This window comes from Chiloscyllium plagiosum, chromosome 2 (assembly GCF_004010195.1).
Source record: "Chiloscyllium plagiosum isolate BGI_BamShark_2017 chromosome 2, ASM401019v2, whole genome shotgun sequence".
In the NCBI taxonomy this organism is placed as follows: domain Eukaryota; kingdom Metazoa; phylum Chordata; class Chondrichthyes; order Orectolobiformes; family Hemiscylliidae; genus Chiloscyllium; species Chiloscyllium plagiosum.
Window position 1 is genome coordinate 123,556,123 of NC_057711.1, and position 22,350 is coordinate 123,578,472.

Here is a 22,350-nt window from a genome sequence, read left to right on the forward strand (position 1 = left end):
GAGACAATCAAGAAATAAGAGGTACAGAACAGTGAAAAAAAATAAAAAAGATAAATAAAATAAATGAAATAAAATTATCTGAAGTTGTTGAATTCAATGTTGAGACCGGCAGGCTGTAACGTGCCTAGTTAGAAGATGAGATGCTGTTCCTCCAGTTTGCGTTGAGCTTCACTGGACCACTGCAGCAGGCCAAGGACAGACATGTGGGCATGGGAGCAGGATTGTGTGTTGAAGTGGCAAGCCACGGGAAGGTCCGGGACCTGATTGCGTACAGACTGAAGGCGCTCAGCAAAGCGATCACCCAGTTGGCGTTTTGTCTCTCCGATATAGAGGAGACCACATTGGGAGCAACGAATGCAATGGACCAAATTGAAAGGGGTACAAGTGAAATGCTGCTTAATCTGAAATGAGTGTCTGGAGCCTTGTATGGTGAGCATGGAAGAGGTAAAGGGGCAGGTGGTGCACCTTCAGCGATTGCATGGGAAGGTGCCGTGTGAGATGGGAGAGGTGTTAGGTGTGATGGAAGGTACCGTGTGTGATGGGAGAGGTGTTAGGTGTGATGGAGGAGTGGACTAGGTTGTCCCAGAGGGAACGATCTCTGCGGAATGCAGACGGAGAGGGAAGGGAAGATGTGTTTTGTGGTAGCGTCGTGTTGGAGTTGGCGAAAATGACGGAGGTTTATTCTTTGCATGTGAAGTCTGGTGGGGTGAAAGATGAGAACAAGAGGGACCCTATCCTTGTTCTGGGAGGGGGTGAGGGTTGTGGCGCAGGAGATGGACCGCACGCTGTCGAGAGCCCTGTCAACAACTGTAGGTGGGAAGCCACGGTTGGAGAAGAAGGAGCACATATTAAGAGCACTACTTTGGAAAGTGACCTTATTGGAACAAATGCGGCAGAGGCGAAGGAGCTGAGAGAAAGGGATAGAGTCCTTAGAGTCAGTGGGCTTGTAATGGATATTAGTGGATAGACTATTGCCGGAAATGGAGACAGAAAGGTCAAGGAAAGGAAGGCAAGTGTCGGAGATGGACCAGGTGAAGATGATGGAGGGATGGAAACTGGAAGCGAAGTTTATGAATTTTTCCAGGTCAAGACGCGAGCGTGAAGCCACACCGAAATAGTCATCGATGTACCGATAAAGCAGTTGTGGGAGGGGAACCGGGTAGGCCTGGGACAAGAAATGTTCCACGTACCCCATGAAAAGGTAGGCATAGCTAGGACTCATGCGGGTACCCATTGCTACACCTTTGATTTGGAGAAAATGGGATGAGGTTGAAGAAGTTGTTGAGAGCGTGGGATGAGTGGTTTCAGATTCCAGCATCCGCAGTAGCTTTTATCAAATGAATATATTAGTTTAGTGGCTACTACTGAATCTATTTGGATACAATATATGTTGAAGCAAAACGCAAAATAAAAATATTAATTTTGCAGTCATAGAAATGTGTATTTTCTTTGGCACTTACAGCTAATTTCAAATGTCGACACGTGAACTGCAAGTAGTTTCCATTTCTGAAGAAAGCAATTCACTCATACTTAGTAATCGGATTGAAGGACATAATTTTTTAAGTTCACAGGAACTCTTGAATCTGTAGTAATCTCTGTTTGTGTGTGTGATAGAGTTGCTGTCCTACGTATACCCAACCCAATTCTCCAAAACATGGCTTTACAGTCAAAAAAGACAAATGATATAGCGTTGATGGTGGAGCAGTGTATCTGGATGGGATTTCTGACTATTTGACATTACTGAGTTGATCCATTATAAATCGAAAAAAAGAGGCCACTTTATTGGATAAACTAACAAAAACATTATGTGAAGTTTAGAATCCCGTATTATAAACCCTGTTCTCTTTTTAAGGCCATTAGAAAAAGGTAAAACAACTCAACAATTGGAGTTGCTGTAGTAACTTGATCAGGTATTTAATGAAACATGCATGATATAGCAAGAAGCTGATATTTTCAGTTCAAAATATCATGTCAAGTTACATTTTTATTAAATTGCTACTGCTTTCTAGTAAAACTAAATGATATTTGAACATGGATTGGGATGGGAGGGAGAGTTTTAAAAAAACCTGTTTTAATTAAGGAATGTTCTCAGGGTATGGCTTTCGAAAAGTCATGAATGTCATGAATTTTGTGAATATTAAGCTCTTTGTGTTAGATCTTCACTGAATTTGGGAAGCTGCACATTGTTTTGGGCTAGGGCATAGGGATTTTTGCAGTAGTTGATCCTTGTTTTATTGTAGCTTTTGTCCATTTGAGAACTTCCAAAGATTTAATCGTCATTTAATTTTAATTTTCAATTAATTAGTTTTCCGATTGCATTTTCTTTTTTCTGCGCCATGTATGAAGCTTTAATACTTAAAGTCCACGGTTTCATTTTGTTTTTCATTGTGCCATCCGTTTCAATAACTTGTCAAAAGGTAAATTACCTTAAAAGACGTTTTAGCCATTTGAAACGAACACCAATGTATTTTCAACTTGGGTTGGTCAGCTGTTATAATTAGTTCTGTAGCAAATTGATTCAAAGCTATAGCTACTAGAAAGGATTCAAAGTAAGACAGACTATAGCCCAGATTTTGCAGGCAGTGGTGGAATTTACTGCTGACCTTGAAAAAAGCTACCCACAAGACTGTGGTGTGATTATCCCCTTTCCCAATGACAGATTAAATCTGGCACCGAGTCCAGCGAATGTGTTGACACGCAGCAGCGATAATGTTATCAATCAGGTAAGGAGCCAATATGTAATATTTACTTGTAATAAACTAGAAAGTTAAACATATGTTTTATCTGTCATTGTAATTCACTTAAATAAAATACAACATCGAACTGTGGATGCTGGAGAAATGAAACAAAAACACAAATTACTGGAGGAACTCAGCAGGTCTGACAACAAATGTGTAGTGAAAGCAGAGTTACATTTTGAGTCAAGTGACCCTTTTTTAGAATTTGTAATTAACGTTTTGTTTAACAAACTAAATGATTATGATCAATTGAGGTAGAAATTTTAAAAAAATTAACAAGCTTTTAAAAATGTTTAAATTTAAAATAAACATTTTTAAATTTCATTTCAGAGAAATCTAACACTTCATAAATATGAAATTAGTTATTCAGGGCCACCAGTGTAATTTGACAGTAATTATGAAATTTGTAAATAAAAAATCCCAAAATACACTTCATTCAACATGACTTGTTGAAAAACATCTTTTTCAAGAATCCTTGCAACAAAATAATCATTGTAGAAATGGAAGTTCTCATCAATTTGATTAACCTTCATTAATTACATTCTTGAGGGATGATCTCTGGAGAAATGTAGAACCACTGACAGCATCTTCGGGATGTGCCTCCATTATAATGCATGTGTGTAGATTCCAGAAATTGATCTAAAGGGGAAATTCAACAGAGACAGGAAATCAGAGAAAAAGAACTCCACAGATTCTAGAAACGACCATCAAACCTGCAGCATCAATGGAGAAAAATAAACAATTAGCATTTCATTCTGATGACCTTTTATCAGAGGAACTTTTTTGCAAAAATTGCTGTCAGTTCATTGGAATAATTACTGCAAACATTACAGTTTCATTATCATTATCATCATCATGCCCAGCCCATTGTAATTCAGTTCAATCATCACCTTCAGTCAAAAAAACTTGGAAATAAAAGTATTAATCTTCAATTATTTTTCAAGGTATCTTTGTATTTGAATAGAAAATTCTTGGTCCATGCTAGGTTAACAATGTATTAAAACTAGCCAATTATCCAGGCCCTCCAACAAAAGGTACCACAGTGTAGGACAGCTTCTGCTCCCTACTTTGCTGCTATTCACTTAGGATCAGAAAACCATGAATGGTACTGACAACTTTCAATTTTTTAAAAAAACTAAGTCCAACAGGAACGCATTGGTCCCAGCAACACTTAACAATGCTGCTGATGCAAAATACGGATACTTCTGCCTTGTAGTTTCTGACCTTTTATGGACTCTCTGTTGGTCTTGGTATATTGCCCTCTCATCCTACTTTTCTCCATTATATTGCATTTAATATTTAACATAATCGAATTGATGTGCGTTTTCTTTAGACTGGTCCATAGGTTATTTGTTAGTTGTTCTAGAAATTCTGCAAACTTCTCTTGTGCTTATGAACGTATGAAGTTCCAGTTACGATGGATTTGTATCTGAACACTGTCAGAAACTTGGATTTATCACTACCATTGTGATAGCACCCAACAGTTTATGTTAGAAAGTTAAATGCATAAAATTCCAATAAGCATTGCTTGGCCAACATGTATTATTTTGTCATACATTTCAGATCTGAAATATAGTCATTCAATTATGTTTGGTTACAGTTTTGTGCCCTCTATTATGAACTAAATCAAAACAGTAAGAGCTTTGAATTCAGTTTCATTTCTGGTGCCACACAAATCCTCAGCCCTCCTTCCACATATGCACAAATTCACCACAGCACCATACCAAACAAAATCCACAGTGTTTCCACAAACCAAGCTATAGCAGAGATCAAAACCTTAAATTGATGACTTGTTTAGCCTTCAAGCAGTGCAGTAGGAGGGCCAGTGTGCATTGAGAGATTTGACACTGCAGTTCACTGGACCTACAGGGTTTCAAACTGTGCTCAAAACCAACAAGAATGGCTGATCGGCTTCATGGTCTGAACATTGCTGCTCTTGCCAGTGCTCAGACAGTGCACCTGAGCTTGCATCCTTCCCAGCACAGGGCACTCAGTAGGTTTTACTGGAAGCACTCTGCAGAATGACTTTGACACCTCCATAACACCATTCTGCAGAGTGCTCCCAGTACAAACTAGTGGGTGCCCTGTTCTGAGAAGGATGCAAAGTTCAGCGCGCTGTGCAAACACTGGCAACAGCAACAACGTTTAGATCATGACTCCAGTGGCGCTATAGAACCCAACGTGACAGCCATGAGACTCCATTTGTTAAATCCCATTAGTTCATCCACAGCTGGAACTGTCGGCAGTAAGAAAATTTGGTGTTTTTATTCAAGATTAGAAGTCAATGATATGACAGGGCTGTGCTCAGGTGTATCATTATTCATTCTTGGAATTTGAGTGTCACTGTCAAGGTGAGCTGCCACCGTGGATTCTAAATCCATGAGATTAAGTTACACGTTCGGTGCTTGATGTTTCTATAGCAGCTTGATGCAACAAAAGGTGTTTGCCCCTCAATTTCAGAGGATAGTGAAAAGTCAACCACATTACTATAGATTTGAAGTCATATATACGTCAGATCAGATTAGGATGGTAGATTTCCTCCCCTGAAGGACATTAATGAATCAAGCAGTATTTATGATAATCATCAGTTTCCCAATCATGATCAATGACGAGCATGTTATACCAGTATTTAATTAATTGAATTCAATTCTCCCAGCTGCCGAGTTAGATTTTGATGTCTTTGGATCGTTAGTCCAGTAAAATTACCTATATGTCAGATCTGGCTGTGTAGTTCAGACAACACAAACCAGCAAGTAATAAATATCGAACAAATGTTAAGAGTTGCTGCAGAGGCAACAGGTAGTGATGGGGGTGGGGGATTTAACGCAATGAAATAAAAACTGAAAATTCTGGAAATCCTCAGCAAATGAGGCAGTAATTAGAGCCATGGCCAGGTGGATCTCATTGACTATGAGATTCTTGTATAAGGTTGTTAACCTGGGCCAATCAGGGAGCCCTGGCTGACAGATATGAACAGGAGATTTTTTTTATGCGCTAGTTTTTTTTGTGTAATTGGACTGTCTTATATGTACTTGTCATTGTTACTGTTTTGTGATGACTGAAACTGGGATTTGAGGTTTGTCCTCATTTCCCTGAAAACTGGTTGAACAGTAGTGTATGGGGCCTGGCTTTGCTGCTGCTCCTCCCCTTGTAAAATTGCTGTTTCTTTGCATACAGCTGTTAATGCTAACTATTTTGTAAACTGTATTGTTTAATAAAATTTAAAAAAGGAGATTTAGAAAGTCTCCTCAATCTAAAGACTGGCTTTGAACTGGCTGGTCACAGCCCATGTACAGTGCGCATGTAAATAAAGGGTGACTTGATGTCGGGATACCGACCTCTGTGCAGTTATTTCAATTTGTAAAGAGAGAAGACATTCATGGCCTGGATTTCCACTCATGAATCAGGTAAACTACAGCCTCCTCCTGTGCATCTTGTAAGAAGCTGATAGAATAGCCCATCTCTATTGTATTTCTTGGCTGACAAGTCAGGTATCTATTATTATATTGAAATCCCTGAGCCCCAAGGAAGATATTGCTTGATGAGCAATTCTGGTCCTCAGAACTATGCTATCAACTTCAAAATGTTTATTTTACATTGGTTTAAAGGAAGTTTTTTTTTTAAACTTGTAATGCCTGCTACTGTTGTTTCAGAATAGTTGATAGACACTTTTACTAGCTATTGGTAAAATGATTTTTTTTTTAGGAATCTCTGTTTTCTTTTTCCTGGAAGGTGAATGATATTGCATGGGCCAGTACTTATTGGCCATTGCTATCTGTCAATGACAAGCTGCCTGCCTTCTTGAACTGCTTGAGTCCATATTGTGTAGTACACGCACAGTGCTACACCCTTGGGAAAGAGTGTAATGGATCACTGCTGTGTACTTTTTTTATACTTCCCATTGTCACTGTAGGATTCATTATTTCCAAATAATGGGTAAATAGACATAAGAGTACAATAACCAATATGGGTATGTATATTATCTAATTTATGACACCTGTCAGGGGCCTTGAGACATGGTTTCTTTAAAAGCTGGCCCCAATTCCCAAAAGTTGCAGAGAATGGCATGACATTTAGGGTGGAACAGTGGTTAGTGCTGCTGCTTCACAGCATCAGTGACCTCTGTTCAATCCCAGCCTTGGGTGATTACATGGAGTTTGCACATTCCTCCCGTATATGCGTGAGTTTCCTTTGGGTGCTCCAGTTTCCTCCCACAGTTCAAAGATGTGCAAATTAGGTGGATTGTCCATACTAAATTGCCCCATTGTGTGCAGGGATGTGTAGTCTAGGTGGATTAGCCATGAGAAATGTGGGGTTACATTAATATGGTGGGTGAGGGGATTGGGTCTTGGTGAAATGTTCTTCAGAGGGACAGTGCAGACTCGATGGGCTGCATAACATCTGTCTATACTGTAGCGATTCCATGATTAAGGCACATCTATCTCGATAATGAAGTTTGCTAGGTTGGGAGTGGAATGTATGCTCTTGTTAAGCAAATCAGACTCTATACTTGAAAGACCTTGGGGGTAAAATCACAAAATCAGGGAGAGGGGTCAAAAGTTCTTGAATCAAGACCCACTCACTATTTCTGAATGCCTACTGAAGAATCCTGGTCCATATTTCAAGTCTGAGACATTTCATCAGAACTAGCAACTGTTTGACTTGACCAGCTTTTAGGTAGCAAGAACCAGAGTAAAACAAACTATAGGATAAAAGACAAAATGGAGTAGCCGATGAATGAGTGGTCAGCCAGAGCCTTTTAAATAATAAAAGGGAAGGTCTTGGAAGGCAAAATTAAGTGATAGTGAGACCAAGAAGGAGAAGTCGACCTGATAATTAATTCATACTTTTAAGACCATCGCCAAAAGACTGAAGGAAAATTTTGATGCAGAAAGTTGTTAGTATATGAAATGCCTTAAGCAATGGTGTAGCAGCAAAATCCAAATTAACTTTGAAAGGGAAAACAGCTGAATGTTTTAAAAATAAAAATTAAAGAAAATACAGGGAACACCAAGAGCATAAGTTTATGACTGGGAACTCTTTAGAACAGATACTGACGGTGCCCTATTCTAGGCCCTTATGTATCAGCACCAAATAGTGTGTAGCCCCACGTAACAGAGTTCAAAAATGTGGTGCTGGAAAAACACAGCAGGCCAGGCAGCATCCGAGGAGCAGGAGATTCGACGTTTCGGGCATAAGCCCTTCTTCAGTAACAGAGCCAAGGTCAGTACAAAATTGGTCCTGTTATGGATTGCTCAAATGTCTGTAAGCACAGATTGAACATAACATATTCAGTTTACATGAAAACCAGGCACATCGTACAGCAATTCCTACCTTTTCAGAGAACTGAGTTGGGCATGATGGACAGCATGGTCTTGTTTATGCACTGTTGAAAAGTGTAATTAACAGAGAACAAAAATACAGTCTCAAATTTAAAGAATCTGAAAGCTGTTGCCATTGGTTTTGTATGATAAACCCGTTGCCTGAAAACCATAGGCTGATTTGGATAAATTTATTCTTAAATTTAATACACCAGGTTCCCAAACCTGTCCAATGTTGCCTGCAGAGCCAAAAGTCTGAGGTAAGTTAGTTTCACTGAGAGGAAAGGGGATTTAGTCAACCCTTGAGAGAAAGAAAGCAAATGTAATGCCAAAAGTTGTTAATTTCCTTATTATGATATATTTGTTAATATGGAACACTGTGGATCTGAAGAAAATCTTAAATCTTAATCCATTCAACTTGTTTTTTAATAACAAATAGTAATCTCCACAAACACACTCTTGTTTCTGTGTATATTCATATGAATGTGTATCCACAATGCATTGAAAAGTCTGCACTTCAATGTTTATGAAATCATACTTTTTACTGACTCATTAAAATTTCCTGTGTTCACGTTTATAAGAGAAGCCACTTGTAAATATTTCATGCTGTAATTAGGCTTCTGCAGGGGTGCAATAAATCTCTGTAGGTTGTTCATTACACCATTGGTAAGTATGTTAAGGAAGATTTTCTAGTATTAATGTTGTTGACTGCGGCAATTCACTTTTAGAAGCTTGGGGGTTTATGAATTTTTGAAGATTGCCAAGCGGCCTGGAATTTCTTTTTTAATCTGCTTTAGGCTACACAGCCTAATAGTTAAAGCTTAGTTCTGAAGAAGGGTCACTGGACCTATATTAAGTCCATTTTTTCTCCACTGATGCTGCCAGACCAGCTGAGTCTTTCCAGCAATTTCTGTTTTTATTTCTAATAGTTATCCTTTTGTGTCATATTGACCTTTTTTTATTGTGGACTATGGTTTACTTGACAAAAAAATAGGACTATAATGTATTGGATATTTTATTGAAAATAAAGGAGGTCCGTGAAACTTGACACTATGTGGCATTTTACAATAATCTTAATATAAATGGGCAATTAGTGGGTGGTGTTCATTTTTGACCATTTTGAAATCCAATTTATCTAGAAAGTGACTATCTGTTGAAATTTAAAATATACTTCATGGGCAGAATGGGTTTTTAGTTGACAAAAACGTAGGATCAGTCAAATAGAATGCAGTCCCTTCAGGAATTGTGGCTTGACCTTTCTGCACAATGCAAAATTCTTCATTCTCTTGGTCTTGTTGCATTTATTTGAGGAAAATACTTTTTAATTTGTATGAGCTCTATTCCCAGGATTAATTTGTGATTACCAGATATTGCTGACATGATAGTCAGCATGAATCATGCATGATACAGATGTAATTTATTCTCGGTAATCAGAGGTTTAATATTAAAGTCAAACAGAATTCGATTTGTATGTACAGGTACCAATTCTCCTAAGTTAAAATTTTAAAAATCATTTATTTTTCACTTCTCTGCATAGTAACATAATTTGTTGCTTTTGAATTTTTAAGTCTCTTGTCAAATAGAGGCATAAAACATAAATTAATAAACTATATATTTCACATGACACATAGTTTGTATTTATATTAAAATGGCTGAGGAAATATAAATAACTCCACGATAAGTGTTATCAAGCTTTGGATGGAGAATAATCAATGGGTAAGAATATATTAACTGAATATGCAGGCTGAAAATTATTCTGAAAAATTAAGCTTATCTTTTTTTTGCTTGCTGACTTACCATTGCCTTCTTTGTATGCGTGAAGGTTTGTGTTGCATTCTGGAACACTAAGAAACTACAATGATAAATATTATGCATAGCTGTCAGTTTTCAGCAAAGTTGCGGTTTCTAACTCCAAACTCTACCAATAAAAGTTAAAAATGAAAGTGGATGGTTTGTCATTATTTCCAGACTAAAAGGTGGTTTGCTGTGGTGTCCATCAGAAAGGTCTATTTTTGAACCGCACACTGAAATTTTTATCCATGACCTCGACTCAGTTGTCAGAAACAGCAGATATAGCACCTTGCAAAGTTGTCGATAATGATCAGAAAAGTTGGTAAGCTTCAGTATGAAACAGAAATGGAGAAACAGACAGAAGTGTGGCAGCTGAAACTTACTGTGGGCAGGTGTGAAGAATGCATTTCAGGTGAACTAAATGGCAAGGCTATAAACAATAAATGGCGTGCATTTTTAAAATGGGTAAGAGTCGAGATGCCTTAGTGTGCATACATGTTAGCAGGACAAGTGTTTGTTACAAAAGTATGTGGTTTTCTAGTTTTTACACATCAAAGAATAAAATATAAAAGCAATATGTTTATTCTAGAACTTTACAAATCATGGGATGGTTGTGGTTCATTTTGACTGCAGACTTTATTAAAGATGTAAAAGGTTACAGGGAAGATTTATCCCAATATTGCAATGGATGGCAGATTATAGTTATGAGGAGTGTTTGTGCTGATCTCCTTGGAATAGAGAAGTTTAACAGCTGATGTAATTAATAAGATTAAGTAAAAAAAAGTTTTCTTTAGCAGATAGGTCAATATCCAGAGGTGATAGCCTACAAAATGGAAAACCATGGCGTAAGTAGTGGGAACAGGCATTTTCAGTGGCCACTGACAACTACACCTTCCAACAAGAAATCCCAGTAGATCAAGGTTCACTTAAATATCGATGGAGAAAATAGGAGTAGGAGTAGGCCTTTTGGCCCTTCAAGCCTCCACCATTCAGTATTATCATGGCTGATCACCACCTTGTTCCCACTTTTTCCCAATACCTTTTGATCCCTTTAGCCCTAAGAGCTATATCCACTCCTTCCTGAAAACATTCAACGCTTTGGCCTGAAAATGCTTTCTGTGGCAGAGAATAATTAGCTTGTCAAGAGCTGACTGGTGAATCTCTTGGCGAATCACAGATCTCACTCTTGGAGACCCACCTTGTTACATTGGCCAAGAGCTTCCAGATCCCGAAATCACTGCTTGAGGGCTTGGCCAGAAGGGGTTCAACAGCAAAGAAGGTCAGTGTTTTTCTTTCAGGTCTGATAGGGGGTGCTGTGGGGAGGTTGGAGGCAAGAACAGGGGTTAGCTTTCAGCAGCCACACACTTGAAGCCAGATTGCAGGGATTGGAGAGAACTCCTCTCCTCCACCCCTCCTCCCTGCAAAATCAAGGCAACTTGGCTGACCAGTCACTACTTGCTCATCTACTGGGAAGGCAAGTAATCCAATGGGAGGCTGGTTGAAACCCTTAAAGTATCTATTAATTGAACGCTCAAAAGCATTAATTAATCGGGGTTCCAAAAATCCCCAGTGGGCCTCCTTGTCCTAACTGTTGCAAAGGCAAAATGTGAGTTTGTATTGTGCATTGTCTACGAGCATAGTTATTTACCTTTGCCATCTACCTCGCCACCTCCAGGGAGGAGAAAATTGCCCCACTGATTTAAAATCTTTGACAAAAAAATCTTGAAGGAGGGAAATGAGCAGAAATTATTTCATTCAACATTGTTGGAATCTGGAACGCTCAGCCTGAAAAAGTAGTGGAAGTTGATCCTATAAATACTTCTTCAAAACGAGAGTTTAAAATGTAAGAACAAATTAGAGCTAAATTGACCAAAACTGTGACCAAAACTGTGTGGAGTAAACGTACTGCTGTTTCAGACACCCAGCAGAGACAAAATAGGTTTGATAACCTCTAGTATTGTAGGATTTTTTTAGACCTCTTAAAACATCTATTTTTGAATGGAAGTTTTTCAACTTCCATTCAAACAACACAAATGAAACACCACCTTTTCTCATGTTCTACAAATTAAATAGATTTTTCAGAGCCATCCAGGACCTCAATGCATTTGAATACTCTCTTTGAAAGGTATGAAATGCAAGTTTTGTTTCTGACAATTTTTTGAAATGACAGTGTCCTAACCTTTGTTCCAAACTGTTTACTATGATGAGTGATCGCACAGAGGACTTTGTGTTGTGATGTGTTGAATGGCTGTTGTGATATTTTCCACTACCTTAATGCATTACTGAGTTACTCCTGATGTACGGCCACATCCATTAAGACTCGAAAAACGTTCAAATTTTATTAAGTGTATTTATCTAATATTTGCAGTCTCCATAAAAGAGAATTCAACTCCATGAAAAGCTGTCAAGAAACTGAAAGTAAATGAACATGTATTTTTCCTGGTTGTGAATTTTCTGTTAAATGTCCAAGTTGGTACAGAATCCATGCTGCAGAGTTAAACCTACAAAACCTGTATTGGAAGTTACATTTTACAGGCAATTTCTTCTTGTTTGAATAGTGCTTGATAAATGTAAAATGAGATGCAATCATCCACCCATTTTACTCGTGCAGGAAGCTATGTATAATTTTTTACCTGAGCGTGTTATAAATATGGGGGCATATTGGATGGAAAAATTGTCAACATTTTGAGCACAGAAAGATGGATAATAATAGTCTTAGAAATACCAAGCGCTTTAAACTTAATCTAAGTTTAAAGAGATAAGTCTGTAGATTTGCAGTACCACTTTTTCCAATGAGGAGAGCAGTTTGTCAAAAATCTATACACCAAGGGTAAATAGGCAAAGTCTTTTCCCTGGGGTCGGGGAGTTCAGAACTAGAGGGCATAGGTTTAGGGTGAGAGGGGAAAAATATAAAAGAGACCAACTGGGCAACTTTATCACACAGACGGTGGTACGAGTATGGAATGAGCTGCCAGAGGAAGTGGTGGAGGCTGGTACAATTGCAACATTTAAGAGGCATTTGGATGGGTATATGAATAGTAAGGGTTTGGAGGGATATGGGCCAGGTGCTGGCAGGTGGGACTAGATTGGGTTGGGATAGCTGGTCGGCATAGACGGGTTGGACCGAAGGGTCTGTTTCCATGCTGTACATCGCTATGATTCTAATAGGAATTCAGCAATTGAGCGGTCTGTTGGCTCAGTGGTTAGCACTGCTGCCTCACAGCACCAGGGTCACAGGTTTGGTTCCAGCCTCGGGCGACTGTCTGTGTGGAGTTTGCACGTTCTCCCTGCGTCTGTGTGGGTTTCCTCCGGGTGCGCTGGTTTCCTCCCACAGTCCAAAGATATGCAGGTCAGATGAATTGGCCATGCTCAATTGCTCGTAGTGCTAGGTGCATTAGTCAGAGGGAAATGGGTCTGGGTGGGTTATTCTTCAGAGAGTTGATGTGGACTGGTTGGGCTGAAGGGCCTGTTTCCACACTGTAGGGAATCAAATTGGTCATATGGAAATAATAAATAATTTGGTTTATGGTTAGAAAAAAGGGCTCTTGATACTCAAGTCAGGTACTTGTGCAAATAACATTTAGTAAATAACGACAAGGGGTTTAATCCATTGTGGGGCAATTACCCTTGTTTGGGCTTGCTTCATTGTTTTTTAATTGAGTTGAGACAGAACCTATCAATATTTAAATTTATAATCAATACTGTACTACAGAGAACATGGTCTATTTATTAAATTTGAAATGTGTTCAGAATTCAACACCTATAAGATCTCCAGAATGCATCCAAATTAACAGTATTCACGGAAATTGATTTTCAGCAACAGTCCTCCGAGAGTATTCAATATTAGCAAAGCATCCTTGCAGAAAGGCACAAATCCCATTCTATGAAACACTGTTTAATACTAATACAAGCATCTTTAATCTGAACATGACTAACGCAGAGTGTTATCTCCAAAAGTGCATTTTTTGACCCCGATGCTTGCATATGGATGAGGTTGATTCATGTTTTGAAATTTTGTGGAGTCCATATCCAGTATCGCTTTCCGTGTCTTCTGTTTCATTATCTGTAAATCCATATTTCTTCCATAATGTCACCGCTCTATTTCTCAGCTGTGCTTTGGTCTTGGGAAAATTGAAGTAATAAACTATGGAACCCTTAAGCTGTTGTTGCAAATTGGAACGGAAATGATTAAAGTTTGCAGAAAAAAAATCAATTGGAATGCAAGTCTTTTTTTATATAAGGGGCTTGATATTACAATTTACCTGTGGGTAATTCTAAGAAATCAAGTAATAACTCTGACTGAATCTGTTTGTTTTATAGAGTAGGTTATAAGGAAAACCAGCATTGATTGTGTTAGCCCATTTGCAAATGCATTTACATTGTCTAAGGCATTTATTAATTTTCTTTGTAAATTTCAACATTCCAGGTCTGACTCTATTCAGCTTGTTTAATAATGTGACTTCAAATTTTACCATTAAGAATATTTTATTTTCCTACATTTGCCTGATTGATCTTTTTTCTTTGTTTGTCTTTCTCCGTCTGGCTGCTCCAGGGGCTATGGCTAACCATCTAATAACCAATGCTCTTCTTCGTCCTCATGGCACTAACAATCCCTATAACACATTGCTTGCGGAATCAGCAGTCTATAACAACCCCTCAGTCAGCATGTACAACACACAAGGTGTGCTACTCCAAATTTTTCACTATATTGGCAATACCCCATCTATGGTCTGTGGAGGCTGTATTCCAAAAAGAAATTAGATTGCAGAAGAATAATTCACAGCAGAATATTTGATCATTTCAATTTAATCTTTCTGTTTCACAGTGGACAATGGTCATCAGTTGTTGGGAATGTTAATTTCTCACCGACTTTCAATTCATCTGTTTTGAATGTAATTTGCTTCTTGCTTTGAAGCTAGAAAGCTGTCTCTCACCAGTTTACCATCAGTCAAACCTCATTTTAGAATACAAATGTCTTAAACTTATCGTTTTCCACCACATTTTTCCAGCTCTTGATTGAGGCTGGGTCGAGCACTTATTTAGAATTTTTAGAATGTTCCACTTGTTGTGGTAAGGAGGCTTGACTGCATATATTGTTACGCATTTAACATTGTTTTATATTTGTTTTTGAACATTTAGCCAAATTAGTTTTGGATGTAAACTGAGGAAGCCAGTGGAAAATACACCCTTTTGTAAAGTAAAGTAGCAGTCACTCTGATCATCTGGCTAGAATCTGTGGGGAGGAGAGGCCATGAAAACTACTAACAAAATGTTCAACAATATGTATGGTAACATTGGTGTGATGGGACTGAAATATTAGTCTTTAGATAGCTACAAATTTAGATAGTTATTCGCTACAGCCTCTATAGGCCAACCAAAGGGGTCTTATATTTTCCAACCCTTTCACCGGCGCAGGTATCAATTTAAGCATCAGTCTTGTTCTACCTTTCCAGCATGGATGTTTCATATAAATATTAATAAAACCAGATTCAAACAGAACTTTGTCATTTGATCATTGACTTGATAACAATAAACCGGTGAAGGGGTTGCAGTCTTTATAAAACAGTTACATGTGGGTGATTCTGATATGAGTAGTACAAGCATATTTGTTATCATTTGAATTGTGCGATTGTTTGTTTTCAGCTTAAAAACATTTAAATTAGCCATTTATTATGTGTAGTGAAGATGGGATTTGTTAGATATTTTCTGCATACCATCAATCTATTTGCTTTTATTCATGTTTCTTCTACTGTCGCTGTATGCTTACTTGTGTTTTTTCTTTCCTTTTCTTCATGCTGTCCTTTAGAGCCCTACAGAGAGACAAGTATGGGAGTAAAACTAAACATTGCATATCAAATGTAATTCTTTTAGTTACCATTCTCTTCCCGCCAAATCTAGGCGATAACTGTGGTATAACAAGAGTTGAACAAGGAGATTTGTTTTTGAAAAGTGAATAAATGTTTATAGATATAGTTTTTTTGTTAGTGTTCCCTTTAGCTTTGTATCCAAATCTATCCAGTTGAATTCTACTAAATCTGGTTAAGTCTAATCAGGAAGTTTTGGGAGGACAATATTCTACTCTGCAGTGTTGCTCATCACCCATTATCTGCAAATATCTGTCATTATTGACTGGTTATAATTTGGCTTCTAGTGTCACTGAATTATTTAATGACCTGAAGAAAAAGCATTCTGTAAAGGGGATATACAGTGTGATTGAGATGCTTGAATTTGAATTCATTCAGTGAATGAAAAACATTTTGAATTAGTTTGCCCCTCAAGTTTTCTTCTCTTAGCCTTGAGTGAAATATCCAGTGTGTCCAGGCACATTAATAAATAAATTTGAGATTTGCCACACAGCTGGTAGTCACGGTATTGTTCAGGACTACATTGCATTTACATATAATATTCAAAGATCTCCCATTAACATTGGTTTTTCCTGAGAGAGTTGTCACTATACCCACATACGTTAGACTTAGGTGGACCTAAATTGAAATTGAGCATCAGGTTATGGAAGTAAACAACTGCACAATATTTTCCATCTATCCATGATGTGAGTACAAGCTGGGGTTAACTCATTCATATGCTATTTATTTAATTTTAATTAATTGCACTGAGTTCTGTGTTCAGTGCACATAGTCCAGGTGGTCCATCAAGTTGTTTGCCTCAGACTTCAGGAAAACATCTATGATGAAGGGGAGAGGGGAAAATTTGGCCTTTCAAATTGAGTAAAAGTACCTGTATTCTGGACAGGTAACTGCTTTAATCAGGGAAAATAACCCAGTTTATCTATCTAGATAGGTTAACTTCTTATTGCATTAATTAAGGATGTGAAATACATTTTGAAGAAGTCCCACAGCAGCCCTTTACTACCTAATGGTAGCAGCAGCCTTGAGCAGAAACTGCTTTATTTAGTAAATGATTTTGTTTCTCTTCATTTAAATTTTAAAATGTTTTCTTCTTCAATTGTACCAACTGGAGCCATTTTGTGTACATTAATTCTTCCAAATGGGTGGTCTTGCTGTTAGTTGAGGATTTCATCTTTGTCAGTCAGCTCTGTTTGTAATTTGTTTTATATGTATATATGCACCATTGTGCTTTTTTTAAATTGTCTGTGGTGTGTGTCCAGTTAGATGTGCAACAACTCTTTGAAATCTAAGTAATCAATATAACCAGTTAAAAATGAAAATATTTACTAATGTACAGGTTTTGCCATTCAAAAGGAAACTAGAAATCTTTCAAAAATTATGCAGTATGTATCCTTTGCTGGTATCATATCTAATTGTTAAGTTTTTTTTTAAATTAAAGTACATAACAAACATGGATTTGAATTAATTAAGACATTATTCCATAGAATAACAATGATAATCATGCAACTTTTGCTCTGCATTAATCTAACTATACTTGATACTGTGGTGAGGAAGGCTTTCATCTGATCTTTTGTTTTCATTAACTTAACCTTTTCATAGTGTTTTGAGAAAGTTATGACAACCTAAAATGTCCTATTTACTTAAAAGCCACATCCATAATACCTTACGTTTGGATCCTTTGTTGTAATCCACCACTTAGTTGTGTTGCCCCATAATTTCAGTGATGAGTACTGCAGTAAGGTTTTTCTAAATTCTTTTGCAGTATTTGCACATCATTGGCTACCTCAGAAAGTTTTTACCCATCTCTAATTGCCTGAAGAAGATGGTGGTCATAGAGTCATGCAGCACAGAAGAGGCTGTTTGGTGCATTGAATCTGTGCTGACCCATCTACACTAATCCAGTTTTCAACACTTGGCCCACAGCCTCGAATCTGATGCCATTTCAAGTGTTCATCCATTGTCTTTTTTTTTAAATTTGAGGCATCCTGCCTCTACTACCTTCCCAGGCACTACTTTCCAGATTCTGGATTCTCACCCTCTGGCTGAAAAGAATTTCCTCAGATCCTCTCTCAAAGCCTCCTACCGACCCTGACAATGCTTATGATGATCTTTATACACCTCATTCAGGTTCCTCCCTCAGCCTTCTCTGCTCTTAAAATAAAACAACACGTGCTTTTCCAATCTCTCTTCATCGCTTCGATGCTAGGCAACATCCTGGTGATTCTTCTCTGCATGCTCTGGGGCAATCATATATTTCCTGCAGTGTGATGTCTAAAGCTACATATAGTACTTTAGCTGTGGCCTAACCAATATATTGTGCAGCTTCAACATAGCCTCCCTACTCTTATAACAGCAGAATTGAGTAAGACAGTGTCTCATGTGCTACCTTAACCACCCTGTTAAACTCTCCTGCCACCATTAAGAATCTGTAGACAAGCAACCCAAGATTCTTCCATTCCTCTGAGCTTCCTAGTGTTTTGCCATTCATTGAGTACTCCCTTAACTTGTTAGCTCTTCCGAAATGCATACCTCATATTTATCAGGATTAGATTCCATATACCACTGATCTGCTCATCTGACTAGACAATCTGTATCATCTTGTCACTTAAGTCCTTTTTTCTCACTATTAGCCAGATTTATTTATCATCCCCCCCTACCCCTGCCCCGACATTCTCATCCATATTGTTTACGTCTGTATCACACAAAATAAGGCACCCAGCACTGATCCCTGTAACACACAACAGGACACTGGCTTCCACAAACAGCCTCTATCACTCCCCTGTTTCCTACCACAAAGCCAATTTTTGATCCATCTTACCAAGTTACCCTGGATTCCATATGCTTTTACCTTTATCAGTCTCCCATGTGGGACCTTTTCAAAAGCTTTGCTAAAATTCACGCAAACAATATCAATTGAACTACCCTCATTGACACATCTGATGACCTTGAAAAATTCAATGAAATAGGCTGACCTTCCTCTGACAAAGCCATAGTGTCTATCGCTGATTAAACCTTGCCTCTCCAAGTAGAGGTCAATTCTATCCTTCAGAGTTTTCTCTAATAGTTTCCCTAGCAATGATGTGAGACTCACTGGTCTGTAATCCCCTGGTTTATCCCTGCCTCCCTTCCTGAAAATTGTAACTCTATTAGTTGTCCACCTTGAGCCACCACCTTGAACCACTGAAGTCCACGTGGTGTAGGTTTACCCACAGTGCAGTTAGAAAGGGAGTTCCAGGATTTTGGTCAAGCAAGAAGTGAAGGAGTGACAACAAAGATGCAAATCAAGATGGTGTGCAGCTTGGAGGGTAGCTTTCCTATACATCTACTCCCTTTGTCCCTTTGGATGTTAGAGGTCACTGGTTTAGAAGGTGCTGTCTCAGTATGAAGAGTTGGTATATAATCTGCTAAATAGTGAGGATTTCCTTGAAAGCTAAAGTTACTCATGGGCGATTGATGCCTCAGTACCTCAGGTAACAGTACAAAGACGTAATCTTGATCTACTTCATAACACTAAATTTGCTTCTCAGATTTAATAAAAGGGATTGTCTCCATTTGTTGTTAACAGATTTCTTTAAGACTAGGTCTTCAAATTTCTTTAGCCTGTTCTGCCAAATAGATTATGACTTGTGTTTGCCGCAAGAAATTCTAGAGAGAGAGAAAGATTAGGCTAGAATGGAATTTGAAAACAAAGATTTTAAAATGGAGATGTTGCTTAACCGGTGTAGGTCAGCAAGCACAACAGTGAATGGGACTTGGTTCGAGTTAGGACACAGACAGCACACTTTGAACAAGCTTATGTTTACAAAGGAGGGAATCTCCAATTAATTCAGCATCCAAAGTCTTTTTGGGAAGGGACTCAAACTTGCTTTGCAGGAATAAGTGCTTACTTATTCACCCAAAATTTATGATAATAACCTCCCCCCCCATCCCACTTTTCTTGATTCTCCCACGAAGAAGTATGTTTTCTGTAGCTATTCTGTGTTTCCAAAGCACACTCAAACTCCCCAAATGCATTGTGAGTTTCTCTCTCCTGAACACCATGAACAATGCTGTGAAGAAGGTAGATTGTGTTGAAAGTGCACTTTGTGTGCAATCCTTGTAACTTGCTAATGAATTCATTAGAGCTTATATTGATTCCTGAAGCTTTGAAATGATTGTTGCACAGTTATTATTTGAGTTTTAGCATATCTAGCCTGTTACCCAAGATGCTGTGATCTCCCTTTAATTCCCAGATGAGGCCAGAAGCTGTAGTCATGATTAATGTGATTCCTGTCTTATCTTTCAGAGGTGTTGCTGAACAATGCGAGGGATACAAGTGTCATGGATACTCTACCACTGAATGGTAACCATGGCAACAGCTACAGTATTGCCAGTGGAGAATACCTGAGTGATTGTGTGCAAATTATTGACCGTGGGTACAACCACAATGAAACGGCCTTAGAGAAAAAGATCCTGAAAGAACTCACGTCCAACTACATCCCTTCCTATCTGAACAACCACGAGCGCTCCAACGAACAGAACAGGAACCTCATGAACAAATTAGTGAACAACATCGGAAACAGCAGTGAAGACGATGCAGTCGTTCTCGATGATGCTACTTCATTTAACCACGAAGAAAGCCTAGGACTGGAACTCATTAGAGAGGAGTCAGATGCCCCCTTGTTGCCACAAAGGGCGCATTCAGTAGAGAACCATCAGGCCCATCAGTATCCCAACCGAAGACGGATCCCTCAAGATCACAGTGAGAGCTTTTTTCCTTTGCTAACCAATGAGCACACAGAAGAACTGCAGTCACCCAACAGGGATTCTCTGTATACCAGCATGCCTGCTTTGGCAGGTGTGCCCGTGGCAGATGGTAGTGCTGCTCAGACCCAAAGCGCTCCTCCAGCAACTAAAAGTAGTGACGGTGATGATGTGTATTATAAAAGTATGCCGAATCTAGGCTCCAGGAACCATGAACAGCAACTTCATACTTACTACCAGCTAGGACGTGGAAGCAGTGATGGATTTATTGTTCCTCCCAATAAAGAAGGTTCCTCACCTGAAGGGAATTCAAAAGGACCATCACATTTGGTCACTAGTCTATAGGGGCAAAGACTAACTTGGATAGCTGGTTCTGGTTGCCTGGAACCAAGTGAAACAATGTGTGTCTGCTTGAATCTAAATGCTGTTGATAAACTGCTGAACTACTTTGAAAAGTTTTTTATTCAGACCCAACCTAGCGAGGCACTGCGTGGGAAGCAACTGATAAGGAAATAGTCTGTTTTAAGGCAAAAAAAATAAAAATATTTCTGAACTGATTGAGAGGGTTGGACACGTATGTTGAAATGACATTCAGTTTTGCTTCCTTCAATAATGCTATGTTTTTAGCCTTTTTTCTCTAGTGTCTATTTTCTTGAGGACTTCTAACTGAGGCTTGGTGTAAGTTAGTGCCAGCTATACTGGTGCAAGGGTATGGATTGCTTTCTTTTTTTCTTGTTTTTATTACCACTGTATATCAGTCGTGGCTCTCTCTCACAACTTAGATGCTGCAGTTTATCAAGCTGCCGAATTCCTACAATCATAAAGGAAACCTCTCCAATCTCCAAGAAAGGGAATTATTCAAATTATATGCTAGATACATACTTTATGTTTCGCTGTAATGATTCTGATTATAAAACTAATGACAAGAGAATTTTGAACTATTTCTATGTACAGACACTCAACATTGCACATATATTGTAGTATGCTTTTTTCCTCCAAACTTATGTCCCTGTTGATGTAGTGAACAAGACAGTTTTTGTTGTGCTGGTCTTGCAAGTTTTGTCTTGCTAGTAGGAGCAGTGTTTTTTTCCATAAGTCTTTATGTTGGGCTTCTTCCCCCAGACAGTTCCTCTGAAGATCACAGTTTATAAAGCTCATTTTATAGTGAGGTGATCACAAATACTAAGAAAAAATGTTTTTTAAAAAACTGTTTTAGGTTTTTCTCACTGTGTACTTTGAAGTGAAGTCATGTTTTTTGCCAGCAAGAAGAAAGAATTAAGGATTAGGATTTACAGCAAGTACTTTTTGTTTACAATGCACTATGTTATTCATAAATGTGATCAGCAATGAAAGTCCACAAAGGGAGCTAGGCACTCTTCTAGACACCAAGGAGTCTTGGTAGAAAATAGTGGAACTCATGCATGTGGAAAAATAAAAAGTAGAAGCATTTTTGTGTTAAATCTAGTCAAAGCACTAGGCACTTGTACCGTGGTGGTAAAAAATATTGACTTATTAAAATGAAAGTTATTTTGAAGTGAAAAAAGATGAACTCGATCTTTTTTTCTTTCCTTCCCTCACAGGAAATTTATTTATTTGACAATTAGTTGATGTAGGCATCCCTTTAGTAATGATCTTAGCAGCACAATTTGTCATTCCTTTTTTTTTTAATTTATGATCCATTTTGTATGGTTTCCAAGTTGAATGACCTCATTACTAATATTTGTTGTAAAAGTGAATCTTGTTTGCCAACAAATAAATGACTGATTACAGATTTACAAAATCTGAGTTGACTAAAATGATTTTTGTTTCTTAATGGTCATCAGATTGAGCTCTTGCTTTATGCCTACCCAACTAGCTGGTTGTCACCTGAAACATTGTCAGCAGTTAAAA

The 22,350-nt window shown here is 38.2% G+C and overlaps 1 protein-coding gene across 22 annotated transcripts in view; it reads left to right on the forward strand.

Annotated features, from left to right (window-relative positions):
* Positions 1 to 22,003, forward strand: part of adgrl3.1 (adhesion G protein-coupled receptor L3.1) — a 682,401-nt gene extending 660,398 nt beyond the window's left edge. For 12 of the 22 annotated variants that reach the window (XM_043717822.1, XM_043717813.1, XM_043717805.1 and 9 more), the window contains 3 exons: positions 14,403 to 14,531; positions 15,657 to 15,674; positions 20,003 to 22,003. In XM_043717822.1, coding sequence (XP_043573757.1) covers positions 14,403 to 14,531; positions 15,657 to 15,674; positions 20,003 to 20,805 — 950 coding nt within the window. In that variant the 3' untranslated portion in view covers positions 20,806 to 22,003. Of the gene's footprint in view, positions 1 to 14,402; positions 14,532 to 15,656; positions 15,709 to 20,002 lie in introns of all 22 variants that reach the window. The other 10 variants (XM_043717916.1, XM_043717927.1, XM_043717966.1 and 7 more) reach the window with 5 other exon arrangements.
* Positions 22,004 to 22,350: the final 347 nt, after the last annotated feature.